At 43.0% G+C, this 22858-nt stretch overlaps 1 protein-coding gene across 1 annotated transcript in view; it reads left to right on the forward strand.

Moving 5' to 3' along the window:
- The first annotated feature begins 2432 nt into the window (after positions 1 to 2432).
- The window catches only part of LOC119262791, a 35768-nt gene continuing 15342 nt past the window's right edge, over positions 2433 to 22858 (forward strand). The window contains exons 1-3 of the mRNA XM_037536022.1: positions 2433 to 2451; positions 2661 to 2909; positions 5498 to 5638. Coding sequence (XP_037391919.1) covers positions 2433 to 2451; positions 2661 to 2909; positions 5498 to 5638 — 409 coding nt within the window. The remainder of the gene's footprint in view (positions 2452 to 2660; positions 2910 to 5497; positions 5639 to 22858) is intronic.

Here is a 22858-nt window from a genome sequence, read left to right on the forward strand (position 1 = left end):
AAATGACAGAGTGGGGTCAGCGGATGCTGAGGGGCATAGTGCGCAGAGGTCAACAACTTTCTGCAGAGTCAATCGCTACAGACCTCCAAACTTCATGTGGCCTTCAGGTTAGCTGAAGAACAGCATAGACAGCTTCATGGAATTAGTTTCCATGGCCAAGCAGCTGCATCCAAGCCTTACATCACCAAGCGCAATGCAAAGCATCAAATGCAGCAGTGTAAAGCACCGCCACTGGACTCTAGAGCAGTGGAGACGTGTTCTCTGGAGTGGTGAATCACACTGCTCCATCAGGCAACCCGATGGCCGAGACTGGGTTTGGCGGTTACCAGGAGATGGTACTTGTCTGACTGCATTGTGCCAAATGTAATGTTTGGTGGAGGGGGGATTATGGTGTGGGGTTGTTTCAGGAGTTGGGCTCGGCCCCTTAGAGATTTTGGACAATTTCATACTCCCATCTTTGTGGGAACAGTTTGGGGACGGCCCCTGCCTGTTCCAACATGACTGCACACCAATGCACAAAGCAAGGTCCATAAAGACATGGATGAGGGAGTTTAGTGTGGAAGAGCTTGACTGGCCTGCACAGAGCGGTCTCTGACTGAGGCGGTCTCTGACTGAGGCGATCTCTGACTGAGGCAGTCTCTGACCGAGGCAGTCTGTGACTGAGGCGGTCTCTGATTGAGGCGGTCTCTGACCGAGGCAGTCTCTGACTGAGGCGGTCTCTGACTGAGGCGGTCTCTGACTGAGGCGGTCTCTGACTGAGGCGGTCTCTGACTGAGTCTTTATGAAAAGTGGGAGTGAGCTGAAACAGTCCCATCCTACCTCAATGCTGTTACATCTGAATGGCACAGTAATGTAATGAAGGGGGGGTTGCAGGACAGATGAACAGGAGAGCAGGTTGGTGATGGTGAGGAGGAGGCCCTCCTGGATGGGAGGACAGTTATTATCTCAGGAAGAGTAAAGATACAAAATTAGTTCTGGTCAGGAGTTTGACTGTAATAAAAAGATTTCCCCCAGAGTGTGGCTGGTGACTCTGGCAGATCTAACTATAACAGCATGAAGTAAAAGGAGAGAACCAGAAGGTAGCATAGATATGAGAGAACCCTGAGACACTGGGATCCCCCCACTCACCGTCAACAAACCTGTGTGATCGCATGAAGTGGTGGGTTATAGTAGGTTACTCTAAAGTATAGGATGACAGTCTAATGTCCCTATAATTCCTTTAGGAAGTCTTATTTAGCCAATAGCTGGTTGTTAATTGGCTGCTTATTACTACTTTATTAAGCAATAACTAACTTAAGTAAAAAGAAAAACGTTTTTTTTGTTAATGCATTATTCAGTGCCACTCCCAAACTGTGGAATACCTTTCCTCAGCTTTCCTTAGCTTTTCCTCCAGCTTAGAATAATGCTGTACTTATATTACAGAGAACACATTTATAAAACTCAAACTGTTGTTTAACTCTTAGATTTTTATCAAATGTCATTTGATTTCAATAAATGTCTCACTTTTGTATGTCTTTATAATATTTTACGTTTACTTGTTTATGTTTACTTGCCACTGTCCACTGGCCACACCACATCCATGAATAAACATACATATATAGATACTATATATAAACATATATAACATATCTTTTCATTCTGTTATTATTATTGTCCAGTTCGTACTCCATTGCAGTACAGATGTCATATTCATATGATGTCATATGAATTTCCCACCCACTGCTCACCACCCTGAGCTAATGCCCTATTTGGTGAAACAACGTGAAAAAAAAAAAGCAGACTTTGACTTTTTTAACTTGTATAGCAGCTTAAGCAGTCTGAGAGAGGCACTAAATGATTAAAATATCTATAAATAATACTGTGCACAATCATTTTCTGAGTAATGGGTCTGTATGAAGTGCACTTACTAATAAACTCTGTGATCACTGTGAGCTTGCAGCTTGTCTGAATTGTTTGTTATTATGTTCAATGCTCTAGTTTAGTATTTTTTTGTTTTTCTGAATGTGCTCTTAGTATATTACCAACCTCTAAATAAAAATGACATCATACTCTAAAATGCAACTGTAGCCATTCAGCACAGTCCAGGCCCACGTGGATAAAACAAACAATACTGGTTTTATTATCATTAACCCAAAACAGGCATGGGTCAAAACCAGAAAACGCAGAGAGATCACAATATTGATCATAACACCAGGCGAACGACGAAGGGCAAGACAAAAGACGTAGTTGGTAAATCAGGTAAAACAGGTACAATACTGAGACCAAGAGCCCAAAGCAAAGGTACCAGAGGGAACAGCAAAACGGCGTAAACAAGTCAAAAGGTGGGAATCAGAAAAAGGCAATCAATACAAACGCTCAGTAAGTTCAAGAAGAAGCAACACCTCACACTGACTCTGACTAAAGCCCGGGCTTATATACTATCTGGACTAAACATGTTACAAATATACACAGGTGAGGATCTTCTAGTAATCAGGAGACTGTGAACGCTGATAGGTAGGCACAAGACTGTCATGAGTCACATGATCCCTGAGAGTGTTGTGGGTAATGTAGTCCATTTCGGTTTGAGGGTTTGTCCTATACGTGACAGCAGCTTTACATTTCTAGAGAAAATGTAAACCTAAGTTGTTACTTCACTCTGTATCACTTTCTCTCTCCTACAGATGGTGATGTGATTCTGGACAGTCCTGTCCATCCTGTGACTGAGGGAGATTCTCTGACTCTCCTCTGTTTATTTCGCTCCACAAAGCCCTCAAACCTCACAGCTGATTTCTATAAAGATGGATCGCTGCTCCAGACCCAGACGACAGGAGAGATGATCATCCGTACTGTCTCAAAGTCAGATGAAGGTCTCTACCACTGTAAACACCCAGAGAGAGGAGAGTCACCACAGAGCTGGCTCTCAGTCAGAGGTGAGAACAGTTTCATGTTATTTGATTCTTTCTGTAACTCTACAGTTTCATATTTTAATTACAGATTCCATCTTGTAGCATGTAAACTATTTTCACCTCACTGTGGTGGTGCGGGGACTCTGTCTCTGTTTTAACAATGTGAGAAACCAGCCCTTGGAGGAAGGTGATAGAGTGCTGCTTCACAATGTTGGATTGACAGGGAAACATAAATTGCAAGACAGATGGAGGTCATTGCCTCATGTAGTGGTTGGGAAAATGCCAAATTTACCTGTGTACCATGTCAAGTCCAAGAGAGGGACTGGACCGGTCAAGACTTTGCATAGAGACCATCTCTTACCAATTGGATATTTGGTAAGAATGCCAGAACCTTCAGGCATTGAAAATGTGCCACAGAGATCTGTAACAAGGGTACAGAGACAATGTGACAGAGCAAAAACTGTAGAGTCATGAGAAACTGGAGGGGAAACTGCTGAATCCGAAAGTGAAGAAATGTATGAACCTCCTCAGATTGATGTTAAAGATGTACGAAGGCGACTAGGGGACATGTTGGAACCCTCTGACAGGATTGATGCTGTGGAAGGGGGTGACTTGGCTCTGAATAATGGTGAGCTGGACAAAAATACTGATGTAGGTGAAATGCCCAACAGCACCAACCTGGAGAATGCTGGAACCGAGGAGATCTCACAGCCACCTACTAATACTGGGGTGGACCCAGATGTAGAGGGGGGAGACGTCCCTGACTCTAATGTGTTAGTGGAGGATGTTGAGCCTGTGTGTACCCGTTCTTCCAGGAGAGAAAGGAGACCTGTCATTCGCCTAAGTTATGATGAGCCTGGGGAGCCTACAGATTCTCCAGTAACCATTATTCATACTGGTATGATTATACAGTTTAGTGACAGCTCAGGAGTTCCTGGAATCTCAAGGCGTACTTGACAGAAACAGCCTGTAGCGGTTTGCTCTGTATGTTCAGTCAGGCTAAGGCCATGCAACAATAAAACCTATTGTCGAGAAAAGAAGGTCATGTTAAAAGATAAAACTAGGCCTAATGAGGACATTAGCCATTTAGAAGGGGGAGGATGTAGCCCCGGCTAAAATGATAATCCTTTGTTTCTAATATAAATGTAAATTTGTCCAAGATAAAAATGTTATGCACAGTGTAAATAGTTTAACATACAGATATTACATATTTAGTGTGTGTTATTTTTGTTTTAATAAAATATAGGCAGCTTAAAATCTGTAAGCAGAAGTGAGAGGGGAGGGGCGCTGCGGGGGGTGAGAGAGAGAGAGAGAGAGAGAGAGAGAGAGAGAGAGAGAGAGAGGGAGAGAGAGAGAGGCCGCAGGGGGGAATGGCCGCAGCTGGAAAACGATAAATGCGTTGAGAAAAGTTTTCCTACTCGGTAAACTGAGCCTGTTCTGCTCAGCCAAGTCTCAGAGCGCCGAATCGGTAATGAAGTGATGCGGCCAGTGAAGCTGAAGAGAGGAGCTCGTGCCGCGTTTCTAACGACATTTCAACCGAAAGTCTGTTTGTTTTGTGCTTAGCTAGCCTTGCTAATAGTGAGCGTATGTGCTAGCTAGCTCTGCGGTAGTTCACTCCGCGCTCAACTCTACCAGCGTTCATAAAGACTGCTGTGTGTGAGAAACGAGAGTGTCACTCTGTCTCTCCTCGACCCGTCGGACACAGAGACTCAGTAATTCCACCCCAGATAGCGCTCAGAGTTCCTCTGGCGACGAGGGAACCGCTCTCATCCCCGCCGTCGCTGCCCGTGGGCGGGTCCGCCGCACCTGCACAACAGCACGCTCCAGTTCTCCATCGTTGCCCGGTGGGGGGGCGGTGGTCCGCCTCGTGTCCAGCTCTTCTATTGCTGCCTGGACAGGTTCAGACATTTGTCTCAAGTCAGGTACTGATCTAATATTTTCTATTGAGTGAAGCGGCCTCCTAAGTTTCGGGTCTCCAGCTCCGACTCAGGCCTGCGACGTTTTCCTTTGTTTACTCAGTTGAGGCTTTTGAGTGTGTAAGGACGCGGCCCACTGGAGTTTAAACCCTTCCAGAGGTTTATACTTTGTCCCTGTGTTCAGAAACTCTTTTATGAGCTGCTCTATATTTTCCACTGCTCAAGTACCATTACAGGTGTGTTTAAAGGGGAAATTCTACATAAGTCAAATTCATGATATGAGTTTAAATTAGAGGTGAATTTATACAAAAGCTACTTGTTTGGCAAGTGTGGTGTACATTGAACATTTGCTTAATCTGTAGCTTGGAAAAGCTCTGGCATCTGGTTACTAAAACTCTGAAGTATAATATAATTTTAAAAATCTAAGCACTGTTATATTGTAAAGGTATTTACAGTTTACATTTTTCTGAACCCTGATAATTCTGAAAAATCCATAAGAGAACGTACTTTGATAAAATCTGATATTTTTCATGCGTGAAACACTCAGTAAACCTCTGGTATTTTGTATCTAAGTCTATTTGAGTATTTACTTTCTCTTGCGTGTTTGTTTTACTTCTGCCAATCAGTTATATAAGGGAATAGGGAGTGATATATTGGATTCAGGGCCCTTATTCGTGCCACATATATTTGGGATAGGGGTTACAGATGGATCACTGCTTCAGAACCAGACGACAGGAGAGATGATCATCTGTACTGTCTCAAAGACAGATGAAGGTCTCTACCACTGTAAACACCCAGAGAGAGGAGAGTCACCACAGAGCTGGCTCTCAGTCAGAGGTGAGAACAGTTTCTTGTTATTTGATTCTTTCTGTAACTCTACAGTTTCATATTTTAATTACAGATTCCATCTTGTAGCATGTAAACTATTTTCACCTCACTGTGGTGGTGCGGGGTCTCTGTTTTAACAATGTGAGAACACAGTGGCGTCTCTGATGAGCAGCTTCTTCTGTTCCAAGTGATTCTGCAGCTCAGCCCGGTGATGTAACTCATGCTCAGATTGTGACTACTGAAATGGTAAAATCTGCATCTCTACAATAACACAGATAATAATCTTTAATTGATAATAATCTTTGTGTTGTTTACTCTTATTATTTTTGTTTTATTCTGAATTATTTCAGTATCAGATGAAGCAATGACAAGACCAAATGATGTGACATATTCTCAAAGAGAACATGAGAACATGCAAACTCCACACAGAGAGGACCCCAGTCACCCAGCCGGGGAATCGAACCCAGGCCCTCCTTGCTGTGAGGAGCTACCCACCACGCCACCGTGCCATAATAATAATAATAACTTTATTTATAGAGCACTGATGGCAGCTCAGTATGCTTTAAAAAGATACAGTGCAGTTCTCCATTGATCTGAGCTCTTGTTTTTGATTTTTTCTTTGAATACCTAATAAAAACAACATTAAATTAATTAACTCTGCTTGTTAACATATTAATATGTGTCTCTGCATCACTATAGACCAGGGGTGTCCAAACTACGGCCCGCGGGCCAAGACATTTTATAAATAGAATAGAATATGGCCCGCACTTCAACTACTGCACTTCTTAGTTTTAACACCAGGGGGAGTTGATCAAGGCAGTTGCTCCACCAAAAAAAATTCCCCCAAGTTACTAAACATGGCAGAACCAAAGAAGCAAAAGGTAGAAAGTGAGTGCAGAAAATTTCAGAAACGGCGGGAGTGTGAATATTTCTTTAAAGAATTCAAGGGGAAGTGTGTCTGTCTGATCTGCACTGAAACTGTGGCACTGATGAAAGAGTATAAGTATAATGTACGACGGCATTATGAAACCAAACATCAGGCCTACGCATCCTACACTGGAGCTGAGCGAGAGCAGAAAGGAAAGCAAACGGTAGCTGTCCTCCAGGGTCAGCAACAGTATTTTATTTGTGCTCAAAAAGTCCAGGAAAAGGCTACAATAGCCAGCTATGAGGTCGCCCAACTCATCGCAAGACATGGCAAGCCTTTTTCAGATGGAGACCTCATAAAACAAAGTGCAGGACTTCAACGTCAGCATGTCCAGAAGTACAGTGGTGCGACACATTGAAGACTTGTCAGCCAACGTTACACTGCAACTCTGATAAAGCTTGTACTTTTGATTTTTACTCCATCGCATGTGATGAAAGCACTGATGCCACAGACACCGCACAGCTGCTGATTTTTTTTTTTTGCGGAGTGCCGAGTTTTTTTGGATGAGAACTCTGGAGTTGCAGAGGAGCTGCTCGGTCTTAAGAGTCTAAAAGCTTTCTGCCCTCGCTATTGAGTGCATCTTGTGACAAATTTATACTGTACTGCACTCACAAACACACACACCCTCACCCACATACACATACATCACAGTAATTTGTGCAGTATTTCCAAGTGCTGTAGGTCTCAGGTACACTTTCTTCTCTTTTCTCAGGAGCAGCAGTTGGTGAACCATCGCCGTGGCATTTGCGCTGTTTTTTCTGCCCTTTTTTTATTTCCCTTTTTTTACTTTCTCCCCCCCCCCCCCCCCTTTATCCCTCCTCTCCCTTCTTTACAGATTCCCCTGGCCTGTCTAGCATGATGTTAACACATTTCATTAAAATATCAAATGTATAAACAAAATGAAATTAAATAATTAAAAAAGAAAGAAACACTGACAAGATGAGCCTATAATCTATAGTGCTCATTTTGGAAAAGTAAATTTGTTTGGCACAGTAAAGCAGTCTGACCATAATTCTGATTGCAAATCTGCCAGACAAGACAGGCAAAAAAAAAAAAAAAAAGTCTAAAAGGCACAACAACGGGTATGGATATTTTTGAAGCTTTGTCAGACTCAATTGACAAAATGGGACTTAAATGGGACAAGCTGTGTGGAGTTACAACAGACGGGGCTCCAGCTATGGCAGGTGCACACAAAGGAATGGCCTCTATGATGTGCTCTAAGGTGAAAGAGACTGGAGGTATGGCTTTTAAAATGCACTGCACTGTTCACCAAGAAGCCCTTTGTGCCAAGACAGTCAATCTTGGAGATGTAATGAACAAAGTTGCAAAAACTGTCAACATAATTCAAACAAGGGGACTGTACCACAGAGAATTTCAGGCTTTCCTTTCTGATGTCGATGCTGAATATGGGGATCTACTCTATGACTCGAATGTGCGCTGGCTAAGCCGCGGCGTTGTGCTGAAGCGTTTTTACTCCCTGAGGACAGAAATTGACCAGTTTTTGAAGGAGAAGGACCGACCTCTTCATGAGCTGAATGACCCTCTATGGTTGGCAGACCTCGCATTTTTAGTTGATCTGACTGATCATTTAACCACCCTGAACAAGAGCCTACAAGGGAAAGAGCAGCTTGTACCACAACTTTATGCGCACATGAAAGCATTTTGTGTGAAGCTCAATCTCTTTAAGACACAACTGCTCAACTTCAACGTTGTGCACTTCTGCATACTCTCCGAGATCAGAACTGCTTGTCCACAGGCCAACCTTTCTGCTAAAGAAGGGAAATATGTGTCTGTGATTGCATGTCTCGAAACGGAATTCAGACAACGCTTCCAGGATTTTTCTGTCATTGAAAAAGAAATCAAGCTATTCATGTCTCCTTAATTGGTGGATCCCGAAGAAGTGGAAGAGAATCTGCAATTAGAACTCATCAAAATCCAGTGTGATGATTCTCTGAAGAATCAACATCAGCAGCTTTCCCTCCCCGAGTTCTACCGGGGCTTGGAAAAGGAAAAGTTTCCTCTGATGAGACGCCACGTGAAAAAAATGATCATTCTATTTGGCTCAACATACATATGTGAGCAAACATTTTCGCTGTTGACACTGAACAAAAGCAGATTGAGAACCAAAATGACCGACAGCCATCTCTATAATGACCTTCGCATCTCAACCACTAAGTTTACTCCAGACCTGCCAGCCATCCTTCGCTCCAAAGCGCAGCAGCACTGCTCCCCCTGAGTGCAATGCCGTTCCCACTTTAGGTGAGTAAAAAATATATTCCACAGTACCCGTGAGTTAATGCATGTGCAAGTATACATGCTGCAAATGTCAATAATGCGCATCAATTCTGTCACTACCCTGCTTTTGCGCACCACTTTCTTATATGCGTTTTTCTTGTTAACACACACAGTACAAAGTCAGCTGATCTCATCTGATGCAGATGTGCTGCTTGATCAAGTTACATCTGTCCGGATTTTTGGCACAAGTGGCGTCGGATCAGCACCACAGCTGGATGGCCTGATTTACATACCTAGCGCAGCTGATACTCACCAGAATAATTTACTAAAACTATATGCACTCCTGTTATTAAGTCCAGTTCAATCTGCTAATGTTGATAACCGTTTCAAACGAATGTTAATAACTTAAATAACAAGCTTAAAATTTACTCGTCCCATTTTCCCCTTTATTGTTTTTTCTCTGTACTGTAAATCTTCTAAGAAGAAATCTGAGCCTGCTGTTCTAAGAGAAATCTACCAAAGTTTTTTTTATAAATCAATAAAGATCCATTTATGGAAAGTTGTCTTTAATTATATTCAACAATATAAAATATTACGCGGCACAGTGGCGTGGTGGGTAGCGCTGTCGCCTCACAGCGAGGAGGGCCTGGGTTCGATTCCCTGGCCGGGCGGCCAGGGTCCTCTCTGTGTGGAGTTTGCATGTTCTCCCCGTGTCTGTGTGGGTTTCCTCCGTGTTCTCTGGTTTCCTCCCACAGTCCAAAGACATGCAGTCAGGCCAATTGGACATGCTAAATTGCCCCTAGGTGTGAGTGGCTGTCTGTGTTTGTCTGTCTGCCCTGCGATGGACTGGCGACCTGTCCAGGGTGTGTCCTGCCTTCCGCCCGAAGACTGCTGGGATAGGCTCCAGCATCCCCCCGCGGCTTGAAAATGGATGGAATATAAAATATTTGACCACTTTTAATTGATTTTTCTAACTTTAATACACTAAAGTTAAGGTTATATATCTCATTTCTAGTAAGTGGCCCAGCCCCTCCTATATTTTTATGTATGTGGCCCTCAGTGAAAAAAGTTTGGACACCCCTGATCTAAAGTGTGAATCTATGTTAACCTGCTTCTCCACTAATGTGAAAAAGAGTCTGAGTAAAATCTTTATAATCACCAAAACAACCAACTACAACAAGCCCTAGTGTATCATTTGGTCTTCTTAAAACATGAGAGACAAATTATTATCTTTTAACAACGTCACCTCAAGGCCTTGGATAAATTAGACGGTTATCAAACAGTCTCTCATGGTCAACGCATTACTTTGGCCATCAGTGAACAGACTCGAGTCATCAGACATCCATGAATAATTAGTAAAACAAATGAACATTAATGATAAACAAATGATATTAATCAAATGAAAAACTAAGTAGACTGAAATTATACTGTGAAAGGGTGTGTCGTGTTTGTAAATGTGGTGTGGAGTGAGGAGGCGGACACATACGCTGAGATAAGCGAATTTTATTAGGGGCAAATCCAGGGTCAAAGTCACAACGGTCCAGGGTCAAACAGCCATGACCAAATGAAAACAGGATCAAACATACAAACAGTACACAACAAAGACCAACACAGACCAAGGCCAACACAGGGTTTATATACACGAGGGTAAACGAGGAACAGGCGGGAACACAGGTGGATACAATCAGGGGTGGAATCACGAAACAAGGGGGCTGGACTAAAAAACCAAAACAAAGAACTCATGGGCTAAGAACACATGCTGCCTGTTACAGAAGCTCCCGTTCATGTTCTTTTGTTTTTGCTCGTTACTTTACCTTTTTAATAGTTTATTTATTTTGACGAGGCAATATAGGGAAGCTGTGCCCTCTCGAAACATGCGAGTAGAGAGTGTTTTTTTGTCTGTTTTTTTCGCCGTGAAAGTGCTACTTTCACTCACTCCCCGTGTCCGCCGCGGCGATGCAGCATGGCCGTTTTGTTTACACTCGGGACCAGCTGATCGCACTGCAGCCGGTTGGCATGGCGACCAGGACAACGAACATCCCCAAAGAGCTTTGGAGATGGACACACAGGGGATGCAGAGGGGGAATTAACCAGCGCACGGGGAAAGCGAGGGAGAGACGGTGGAGGCTTATGGAAAAGAAGGGATATGGGCAATGTGAGGTCACTGGCAAATAAGATGGACAAGCTGAAAGCACCAGCCAGGAGTCAGAGGGAGTACCGGGAGTGTAGCTTAATGTGCTTTTCGGAGACATGGCTACACCAGGACATCCCGGATGACCATGTTTCAATCAATGACTTCCAGACTATTCGGGCTGACTGGGGCTTCACCGAGAGCGGTAAGCGCAAAGGAGGTGGGCTCACTGTGCTAGTCTATAACCGCTGGTGTAACCCTGGTCACATTACCATCAAGGAACGTACCTGTTGCCCGGACATTGAGCTGACGTGAGTATTCGCATGCCATCATCGTGACTGTCTACATTCCCCCTTCTGCCAACCCGACGTAGGCAAGTGACGTCATTTATTCAACTACAGCACGTCTCCAAACGCAACACCCGAGTGCCTTTATCGCCATATCGGGTGACTTAACCATGTCGCTATGGCCAAGGCACTACCACACTTCACTCAGTATGTGGACTGTCCCATCAGAGAGGAAAGATCACTGGACTTGCTGTATGCTAATGTTAAGGACGCATACAGCTGCTCCACCCTCCCCCCTCTTGGTAGGTCAGCTCCTGTTATGTGCCGCTGGTGAAGAGTCAGCCTGTGACCAAGCGGACAGTGAGTAGATGGTCTGGGGAGACGAGGCACAAAGGATTGCTTTGAGGCTACTGATTGGTGCATCACTGAGTGGACTGGTAGCCTGCCCCCCTCTTGTGACAGCCCATCTCACACCTCCATCCCTCCCCCACCCACCACCTCTACAGTGTGTCTCACTGCTGACCAGGTGAGAAGACAACTGAAGAGACTCCACACAAACAACGCTGCAGGCCCTGTTGGGGTTCTACCCAGGGTGCTTAAAGCCTGTGCCACCCAACTTTGTGGAGTACTTCAACATGTCTTCAACTTGAGCCTGAGTCTCCAGAGGGTCCCCATGATGTGGAAGACATCCTGCATTGTTCCTGTCCCAAAGACGCCACGACCCAGTGATGCCAAGGACTACAGGCCAGTGGCACTGACGTCTCATGTCATGAAGACCATGGAGAGGCTTGTCTTGGATCAGCTCCGACCCATAGTGCAGCCTTTTCTAGATCCCCTCCAGTTTGCCTATCAGGCGGGCCTGGGAGTTGAAGACGCCATCATCTACCTGCTCAACCGAGTTTATGCTCACCTGGATAAGCCAGCCAGCTCTGTGAGGGTCATGTTTTTTTACTTCTCCAGCACATTTAACACCGTCTGGCCCGTTCTTCTGGGTGATAAGCTCACAGTGATGCAGGTAGATGCCCCCTTGTGTCCAGGATTGTTAACTACCTGACTGGCAGACCACAGTATGTACGCCTGCAGCACTGTGTGTCGGACAGAGTGGTCAGCAACACTGGAGTCCCAATAGGTACTGTCCTCTCTCCCTTCCTCTTCACCCTCTACACCACAGACTTCAGCTACTGCACAGAGACTTGCCACCTTCAGAAGTTTTCTGATGACTCTGCAATACTTGGATGTATCAGCAAGGGTGAAGAGGATGAGTACAGGGTGACGGTGAAGGACTTTGTCGCTTGGTGCGAGCGGAACCACCTGCAGCTCAATGTGACAAAGACAAAGGAACTGGTGGTGGACCTGAGGAGGGACAAGGCATCGGTGACCCCTGTGTCCATCAGCGGGGTCAGTGTGAACACTGTGGATGATTACAAATATCTGGGTGTGTATATTGACAATAGACTGGACTTGGCTAAGAACACTGACGCCCTCTACAAGAAGGGCCAAAGCCGTCTCTATTTTCTGAGCCACCTGAGGTCCCTTAACCGGACTGCCGGACTATGCTCAGGATCTTCTATGAGTCTGTGATGGCGAGTGCTATCCTCTATGCTGTTGCATACTGGGGAAGCAGGCTGAGGGTGGCAGATGCCAACAGACTCAGCAAACTGATCCCCAAGGCCGGTGATGATGTGGGTGTGGAGCTGGACTCGCTGAAGGCAGTGTCGGAGAGGAGGAGGCTGTCTAAGCTGAAGGACATTATGAACAATGGCTCCCACCCACTCTATGACACAGTGATGAGACACAAGAGCTCATTCAGCTCAAGACTCACTCTACCGAAATGCACCACAGAGCGCCACAGGAAGTCATTCTTACCTGTGGCCATCAAACTCTATAACTCCTCCCTCAGTGTGTGACTCACAAAACTCAATACGAAACTGTTCATATGTGCAATAATACCAATTGTGTGTGCAATAACTCAGAGGGACACTAACTTAATTAAAATAATTTAAATAATTGTAACTGCTTTATACCTGATGTTTCATATTACTATCACAATCACAGCCACCTTACTATATTCTTAAGTACTTAAATCTGATGTACATACTGTAAATTCTCTATATTGTCTTAAATTATTAGTAAAGTGTTTATTTTTACATAAATGGCTGCAACTGTAACAACTGCAGTTTCTTCCTGGGATCAATAAAGGAATCTGAATCTGAAAACCAAAACACAACAAGACACATGGACAAGACTGGTAGGGGCCAATTGTGACAGTAAACTATTATCTCATCAAAATACTGTTTCATTCTACATGTGGGCTAATTTAAAATGACCTCTAAAACAGCAAAATGAAGAACTCAAAGTCAGGAACTCAGCTCTCCACATTTGCTGCATTTCTCATTGATAATTTTATGGAATCATTTAATTATTTAATTATTTTGCAGAGGACAGAAAATCTCACACACAAAGGTACAAAACTGTGGGAACATCTCACTGATCATAAATCTGTAGACTGTGAGTAACATGTTTGTGCACTTTCCCAGCCACATTTAGTGTCAGAGGCCTGAGAACAGAGAGGAGTTAGAGACGCGTCTGTGGTCTGATTTCTATTCTAATAAAACAGCAGTAATGACAACATCAACCAAATAAGAACTGAAACCTGATGATGTTTTTATGTTACACTCATTGCATCTTTTATGTAAAGCTACAAAGTCATATCTCTTACTAGATAATCATTTTTTAAATATATATTTATAACCATACTGATATTCCATACTGACTTCCTGGCTCTTTCCATGTCTTTCCTTAAAATCTAAGCACAGCCATAAAGCAGGACCTCACTGTTTTGGTGTCTTTCCCCCAGAGAAGTGGACTGAACTTTCCCCTGGACTCTGCATTGCAGTCAGTTCTCACGCTCAGTTCTTTCCTCTGTGGTCAGAGGACTCGTATCTTCAGGTGCTACCTATTTTAACACCTTTCTGATCTCATTGACTCTTTTTTCATAGATGTGCCACTTACCCACTAATACCCTCCCATCCCCACCCCCCTAAAAATGACAGACGTTGGTTTGAACTTTACTCTGGTAACAATAGTCTGTTTCTTCTTTGACCCAGAGAACACACCGTTCATTATTTCCATGAATAATCTAGAGGTCTGACTTGTCAGACCACAAAACACATTTCCAATGTGCATCAGTCCATTTAAGATGAGCTTGAGACTTTTGATGTTGTTGAGAAATGACTTCCACTGTGCATAGTATAGTATAAACTTGCATTTCTGGATGCAGCGACAGATGGTACTTATCTTTCTCAGTGTTCCTAGTCTTAAGTTGAACTGTTTTCATTCAAATACATTTCAAAGTAGATTTAAAAATCACTGCCTTCTCTTTTTATTTATATTTTTATATTTTATGGCCCAAATCCAGCAGAGTCAATATCAGACCCTCCAAGAAGGCCCGTTTCGAGGCCCTCGTAAAGGAGAAGGAAGAAGGAAGAGGACTGGAAAGTGGTATGGAGACTGCTGCACTCCACCCAAACTCCTGTTGTGGCCACCATCGCCAGCCTTTGTGCAGTGAGTGGCCGAGGACCATCAGTAGGATAAGGAGGATTGGGCAGTCTGATTACTCCGCCATCCTCACAGGGAAGACCCAATTGGCTACTCAAAAGCTTCCAGGGCGGTTGCAACTGGATTACACGGAGTTAAAGAAAGCCATTTTTCAGCAAGTCGGCCGTACCTCGGAGCAGCACTGCCAGCATTTCCAGACATTGACACTTCAGGAGTTTGACTGACCCTTCGTATTTGTGCAGCAGCTCCAGTTCTCCTGTAGGAGATGGCTTTTAGCTGGGGAATGGGACTCGGAGGAACTTATAGATCTAGTAGTTCTGGAACAATTCATAGCCCAGTTACCAGAAGGGAATGCACCTTGGGTTCTTTAATTTTGGGGACAAATTGGCCAAAGTTTCAGGGGTTAGTAAAGGAACTGACAAAGAAGAATCCCGTACAGAGGAATGGGGTGACAACTATGCAGCTTCGCAGAAAGATGAGCTAGCAGGGTCATCACACACTTCTCCAGACTCAACTTTATTGGGGGGTGGGGAATTGGATAGAGATGCCAATCCCAAAAGGGGGCCTTTCCTCCAGAGCTCCTCCCTAGGGATTCCACTAGGAGATTTTCCCCAGGAACACTCACGTACCCCCACCTCTTGAGCACATCAGTGAAGTGCTCAGGTGTTCTTCTTTTCAGCTTTAGCCTGTGGTTCTCAATCCTGACCCTGGAGTTCTCCTGTTCTGCATGTTTTAGTGTTTTACTTTCTCCAACACACCGGATCCAAGGTGTAATCAGGGAGCAGGGCCGGAAACAACTGGCCTGAGGGATGAATTTACAGCTCACTCTCTGTCGTGCTCTCGTTCGCACATGCGCAGTCTGTCACTCTCTCTCTCACTCGCTCTCTCACTCGCTCTCTCACTCGCTCGTGTTTTGTCTGTGAGTAAAGAGGAAGTGTTGAGGTCATTGTTCAGTCATTACTGGGGCAGCATGGAGCTCAGTCTGCTCTCTCTGATGCTCTGTGAGTAGATTCTCTTTATATTCCTGTTGCTTTTTGTATTTATGTTTGTATTGTTGTTGTGCTGTGTTTGCACTGTAATTCTTATGTACAGGACAACAGCACATTAATCTGAACAAACAAACGGAAAGATTTAGTAAGACCACATCTAGGAGAACAGACATAAATTAGTTTTAATTCATAAAAAAATATTACAACAAAAGCTACAAGTTCACTGAATTTAAAACATCTACAGCTGTCTTCTGTTTTTCACAGTGTAATTTACATTCTGGGTGAAAAAAGAATAAGATACTCATTCCAGTTAAAAAACACTCCATGCATTAAAAAAGCTGGCCATGGCTCTTTCCACACAAGTAAAGTTGTTTTCTGCGCTAAATCAGCCATTAGGGGTGTACTTTGTGTACTTCTGGTGCCGGTCCCAAGCACGGATAAATAGTGAGGGTTGCGTCAGGAAGGGCATCCGGCGTAAAACTTGTGCCAAAACTATCATGCGGATCACGAATATGATTGCCATACCGGATCGGTCGAGGCCCGGATTAACAATGACCGCCTCCGGTGCTGTTGACCAGCAGGGTGCCAGTGGAAATTGGACTACTGTAGGTCGAAGACCATCAAAGAGGAGAGGAGGAAGGCGGATTAGAAGGCAGCAAGAGAGAAGGAAAGGCAGGGGTGTGGAGGTTAGAGTAGGGACTCTGAACATAGGGACTATGACTGGTAAAGGCAGAGAGGTTGCAGACATGATGGAGAGAACGAAGGTAGATATTCTGTGTGCTCAGGAGACCAGATGGAAAGGAAGCAAGGCCAGGAACATTGGAGATGGATCCAAACTGTTCTATCATGGTGTAGAGAGGAAGAGAAATGGAGTAGGGATAATCCTAAAGGAACAGCTTGGGAAAAGTGTTCTGGATGTAAAGAAAGTGTCAGACAGGATCATGAGCCTGAGGTTGGAGGTTGATGGTGTAATTTTGAATGTGGTCAGTTCATATGCACCACAGGTTGGTTGTCAGTTAGAGGAGAAAGAGGAATTTTGGAGTAAGATGGATGAAGTGGTAGATGGTGTCCCTAGAGAGGAGAGATTGGTGATTGGTGCAGACTTCAATGGACACGTTGGTGAAGGGAACAGAGGGGATGAAGAGGTGCTGGGCATGTATGCTATGAAATGTGGAAGGTCAGATGGTTGTAGATTTTGCAAAGAGAATGGAAATGTCTGTGGTGAACACGTATTTTCAGAAGAGGGAAGAACACAGGGTGACATACAAGAGTGGAGGGAGGTGCACACAGGTGGATTATATCCTTAGCAGGAGATGCCACCTAAAGGAGATTGGAGATTGTAAAGTGGTACCAGGGGAAAGTGTAGCAAGGCAGCATAGGGTGGTTGTCTGTAGAATGAGATTAGAAACAAAGAAGAGGAAGAGAGTGAAGACAGAGCCAAAGATTAGATGGTGGAAGCTGAAGGAGGAGGATGGTTGCAGGCAGTTCAGGGAAAAATTGCAACAGGGCAGTGAGGAGCTACCTGAAGACTGGGAAACTACAGCTAAGGTGGTGAGAGAAACTGGCAAGAATGTGTTGGGTGTTTCGTCTGGTCAGAGGAAAGAAGACAAGGAAAGTTGGTGGTGGAATGAGGAAGTCCAGGAGAGTATTCAGAAGAAGAAGGCAGTTAAGAAAAAGTGGGATAACCAGAGAGATGAAGGAAGTAGACAGGAGTACTGTGAGGCTAGTCACATAGCAAAAAGAATGGTGGCAAAGGCAAAGGCTCAGGCCTATGGTGAGCTGTATGAGAGACTGGACAGTAAAGAAGGAGTAAAGGACTTGTATCGTTTGGCTAAACAGAGAGATAGAGCTGGAAAGGATGTACAGCAGGTTTGGCTGATAAAGGATAGAGAGGGAAATGTACTAGTGAGTGAACAGAGAGTGATGAGTAGATGGAAGGAGTACGTTGAAGAACTAATGAATGAGGAAAACGAGAGAGAGAGGAGGACAACGGGGGGAGAGATAGTGGATCAGGAAGTGCAGAGAATTAGTAAGGTGGAAGTGAGGGCAGCTTTAAAAAGGATGAAGAATGGAAAGGCAGTTGGTCCAGATGACATACCTGTGGAGGTATGGAGATGTTTAGGAGAGAAGGCAGTGGACTTTTTAACCAGGTTGTTTAACAAAATCCTGGAGAGTGAGAGGATGCCTGATGAGTGGAGAAGCAGTGTACTGGTCCCCATTTTTAAGAACAAGGGTGATGTGCAGAGCTGCAGTAACTACAGAGGTATAAAGTTGATGAGCCACACCATGAAGGTATGGGAAAGAGTTGTTGAAGCAAGGCTAAGGCGAGAGGTTCAGATCAGTGAGCAGCAGTTTGCCCAGAAAGAGTACCACAGATGCAATTTTTGCGTTGAGAGTGTTGGTAGAGAAGTACAGAGAAGGTCAGAAGGAGCTGCATTGTGTCTTTGTGGATCTAGAGATGGCATATGATAGGGTGCCAAGAGAGGAACTGCGGTACTGTATGAGGAAGTCAGGTGTAGCTGAAAAGTATGTTAGGGTGGTGCAGGACATGTATGAGGATAGTGAGACAGTGGTGAGGTGTGCAGTTGGAGTGACTAATGGTTTCAAGCTGAAGGTAGGGTTACATCAGGGATCAGCTTTGAGCCCCTTCTTGTTTGCAATGGTGATGGACAGGTTGACAGATGAGGTCAGGCAGGAGGCTCCATGGACCATGATGTTTGCAGATGACATTGTAATCTGTGGTGAGAGTAGAGAGCAGGTGGAAGAGAATCTGGAGAGTTTGAGGTTTGCACTGGAGACAAGACGGAATACATGTGTGTGAATGAGAGTGAGGCAGGTGGAAAGGTGAAGATGCAAGGAGTAGAGGTCGTAAAGGTGGATGACTTCAAATATCTTGGGTCCACCATCCAGAGCAATGGACAGTGTAGAAAAGAGGTGAAGAAGAGGGTGCAGGCAGGATGGATTGGGTGGAGACGGGTGTCAGGGCTGATGTGTGACAGAAGGATAGCAGCAAGAGTGAAAGGGAAGGTTTACAAGACAGTAGTGCGTCCTGCTATGATGTATGGTTTGGAGACTGTAGCTCTGTCTAAAAGACAGGAGGCTGAGCTGGAGGTGGCGGTGATGAAGATGCTGAGAATTTCGTTGGGAGTGACAAGGATGGACAAGATTAGAAATGAGCAGATCAGAGGGACAGTGAAGGTGGAGCAGTTTAAAGCCAGAGAGGTCAGGTTGAGATGGTTTGGACATGTGTTGAGGAGGAATAGTGGATATATTGGTCAAAGAATGTTGGAGATGGAGCTGCCGGGTAGAAGGAGAAGAGGTAGACCTCAAAGAAGGTTTATGAATGTAGTGAAGGTGGACATGGAGATGGTTGGTGTGAAAATAGAGGAGGCAGTGGATAGGGCAAGATGGAGGCAGATGATCCGCTGTGGCGACCCCTAAAGGGAGCAGCCAAAAGAAGAAGACCTTAGTGTAGCGCATAGTGGTTGTATGAGATTTTATGCTGTTCCATATTAGATTCCAGGATGAAAATATAAGTAAGAATCAGTGGATTCTGTCATTTAAAGTGTGTAAAACTGACAGGTTACCATCTTCAAAGAGGTCTTTTATCATGGTTACGCTCCTGAAGCTCCATTCTTCACTGTGTTATAGTTTCTTGTTGAAGGTAAAATAGAGGATTGTCCCAACATATTGAAAAATCCTGAGCTTTAAAAATGTTTGTTTTGTATATTGGCATTGCTTTCTAGTTTTCTAGCTATAAACCAGGTTTTTTTGAGGTACCAATGAGGATTTTTTTAAAGAATAGCCTGAGCCTGAAATGAGTCTGATTCATTCACCTCACAGCGATAGATACAGTGTGTTAGATTTAAGAAATGCACAGAATTACCAAACAAATCCACTGAGAACTCAGAATTAACTCACAATTGGTTCAAGGTGTTCAGTAGAAACACCAATTTTGTCATAATAGGAGTGCCATGCAAGGAGTCCCATCTACTGTTTATTGTAAGTTAATCTAAACCAAGTGAATGATAAAATAGTTACCAGAAACTCAATTATTAATTCCACTATAATAATAATAATAATAATAATAATAATAATAATAATAATAATACAACCCCAATTCCAATGAAGTTGGAATGTTTGTTAGAAGAGAAACATTGTTTTTAATCTGTTGGTCTATTTGCTCACGCAGTTGTTCACAAAGTGGTGAACCTCGCCCCGTCCTCGCTTATGAACGACTGAGCCTTTCAGGGATGCTCCCTTTATACCCAATCATGACACTTACCTGTTTCCAATGAACCTGTTCACCTGTGGAATGTTCCAAACAGGTGTTTTTTGAACATTCCTCAACTTTCCCAGTCTTTTGTTGTCCCTGTCCCAACATCTTTGGAACTTGTTGCAGGCATCAAATTCAAAATGAGTGAATATTTGCAAAAAAAGACGATGAAGTTTATCCGTTTGAACATTAAATATCTTGTCTTTGTAGTGTATTCAATTGAATATGGGATGAAAAAGATTTGGAAATCATCGTTTTCTGTTTTTATTTATGTTTTACACAACTTCCCAACTTCACTGGAATTATATATATATATATATATATATATATATATATATATATATATATATATATATATATATATATATAAAATAGACAATTTTGACTTTTTTATTTTTATATTCTGAAAAAAGTCTTGACTTGTATTCATCTCTAGTGGTGTTGATGTGGTAAACAAATGGTATACAATTCCTTTAACAAGGATTGTTAAAGATTTTAATTGCCATGTTCATGAAATAGTTGTGATGTTTGTCAGGAGTAGCTGGTCTCCTCAGCTCTGAGTTATCATGTTCTCACCTGCTGAATGTGGATCTGTGGCTGAAATCTGCACTGACTGCTTTTACACACTCAGCTAAATCATCAGCATTTTGGAATTTGGTTCAGAGCAAAATGAAGTTCAATTGTTTCAGATGCTGTTTTCTTTAAGTACATTATATCGCTGTGATACAGAATGGAGCTGTTAATGTGTTAGTGTGTAAAGGATTCAGTGTGTATTGGTAAAATACTCATTTGCTGCCATGGTAGGAGCCACACACATGTATGAATGACTGCCTACTTACCAATGACCTGAATGAGTTCCACTGCCCATTAAATGCACAAAAGGTCCTGATCCTGATCCAACTGACTTAATTGCATTATAAGCCTAAAATACTGAATCATTTTAGAGTCAACGACATGAATAGAATCAGACAAATTTACTCTGTTTTCTAAAGTGTGAAGGACAGTTCAGAAAATGATTTATGGTCAAATGATTTGAGTTACTTGGTTCACGGCAGTCGGTTTATCAAACTTTCACTTCACTCATCAGTTTTACAGTGTAGTGAATATTTCACACTAATGCATCTTGTTCTCTGTGTCTCTCCTACTTTAGTGCTGATCCACTGTGGACAAACTCAAGGTGAACCATTACATGAAAATCTACTGCAGTGTTTTATTTGTGTTCATGTAAATTTACATATAATTCCATTCCTTTAATAAATGACTTTGACAGACAGCCCAATTCAGTAAAATCATACATGATAACACATTGACTGTAAATGAGAGATCAGCACATTCATTAATTAATTTAGACTTTTAAATAATGACTTATTATTATAGATTAAAGTCCAATCTGGCTGCACTGAAACATTCATAGAACACAGACACATTAAACTCATTAGGCTCATTGTGTTTAAGATGATTAAACTACTTCTTATACTGAGAAAAGCAGCTCTGCTCATCATTTCACACCAACAGACCAACTTAAACTGACAGTGGATCCTCAGAGCTCAGTCTACACTGGAGACACAGTTACTCTGAGCTGTGAGCTGCCGCAGGGTGATGGATGGGAGATTTACTGGAGGAAAAACAGTCAGTATTTAAAACATTTAGATCGTCTGAAAACAATCAGTGTTACTGAGTCTGATCCAGGAGAAGCAGAGTACGACTGTGTAGTGATTAAAGATTTACAGACTACATTTTACAGTGTTAAAGTCAAGATTACAGTGAGAGGTATGTCATGCTTTCTGTTTGCTTTTACAAATTACTTGAATTTAGAATAAGTGGAAGAACAAATCACTCATTCCACTACATCCATGAAGATTTAGAATTTAATGAATGTTCAGTAAGTAGATATTTTAAAAGGATTTATCATCTTTGAACAGAGAGACCAAAAGCTACAGTGAACGTCCAGCCAGCTGGTCATGTGTTCATCAGAGAGAGAGTCACTCTGACATGTGAAATAGAAAGTGGAGATGACTGGAATTATGAATGGTATAAGAATAATAATCTTCTCAGAGATGCTCAAAGGAAGAAATATGAAATCTCTAATGTTGATCAGACTCATGCAGGTGATTATACCTGTAAGGGAACACAGTCAACAGGCCGGATCTACACACACACCAGTGTAGCTGTTACACTGACTGTATCAGGTGAGTGTGGTTTCTTTCTCACTTATAATTATGAAGAGTTTAAAGTGCAGATGGATTTCAACTGAATATCTTTCTGCTGCAGCTGGTTAGGAAGTAACAGAGGCAGCTTTTCTCTTTGAAACACACAGAGGCAGAAGTACAGACAATCGCAGCTGCAGTGCAGAAAGAGCTTTGATGAGATCACAATATGAGACCACAGCACACCTAAACGTAAAGTTTAAACAGCAGAACCTAAAAAAAATTACATCATAGAATCAACAACAGAAATAATATTAATAATAATAACAACAACAAAATATTTAATAGCTTTTTTTGTAAAATGTCATCTTAGCTCAGTTATTTGGAGTTCAGCTGTGAAATTAAGCAAGAAGTGTTTTCTGTGTAAATCCATGACATGAGCAGTCAGAGCCTCAGTGAGCTGCACGGCTGAACACAGACTACCTGTTATATTTACCTTCCTAGACGCAGACGTCAGACATCACTAACTGACCAATAAGAACAGCTCAAATCCCCACATTTAAAATCAAAACATTTAATCAGAAATGATTTCATATAAATGACCAGTTTATCGGGGTCTATTTTCCCTAATTCTGCTCATTTTAATGAACATGTTTTATCTACTTTATCAATGTATTG

This window comes from Pygocentrus nattereri, chromosome 29 (assembly GCF_015220715.1).
Source record: "Pygocentrus nattereri isolate fPygNat1 chromosome 29, fPygNat1.pri, whole genome shotgun sequence".
NCBI lineage: Eukaryota > Metazoa > Chordata > Actinopteri > Characiformes > Serrasalmidae > Pygocentrus > Pygocentrus nattereri.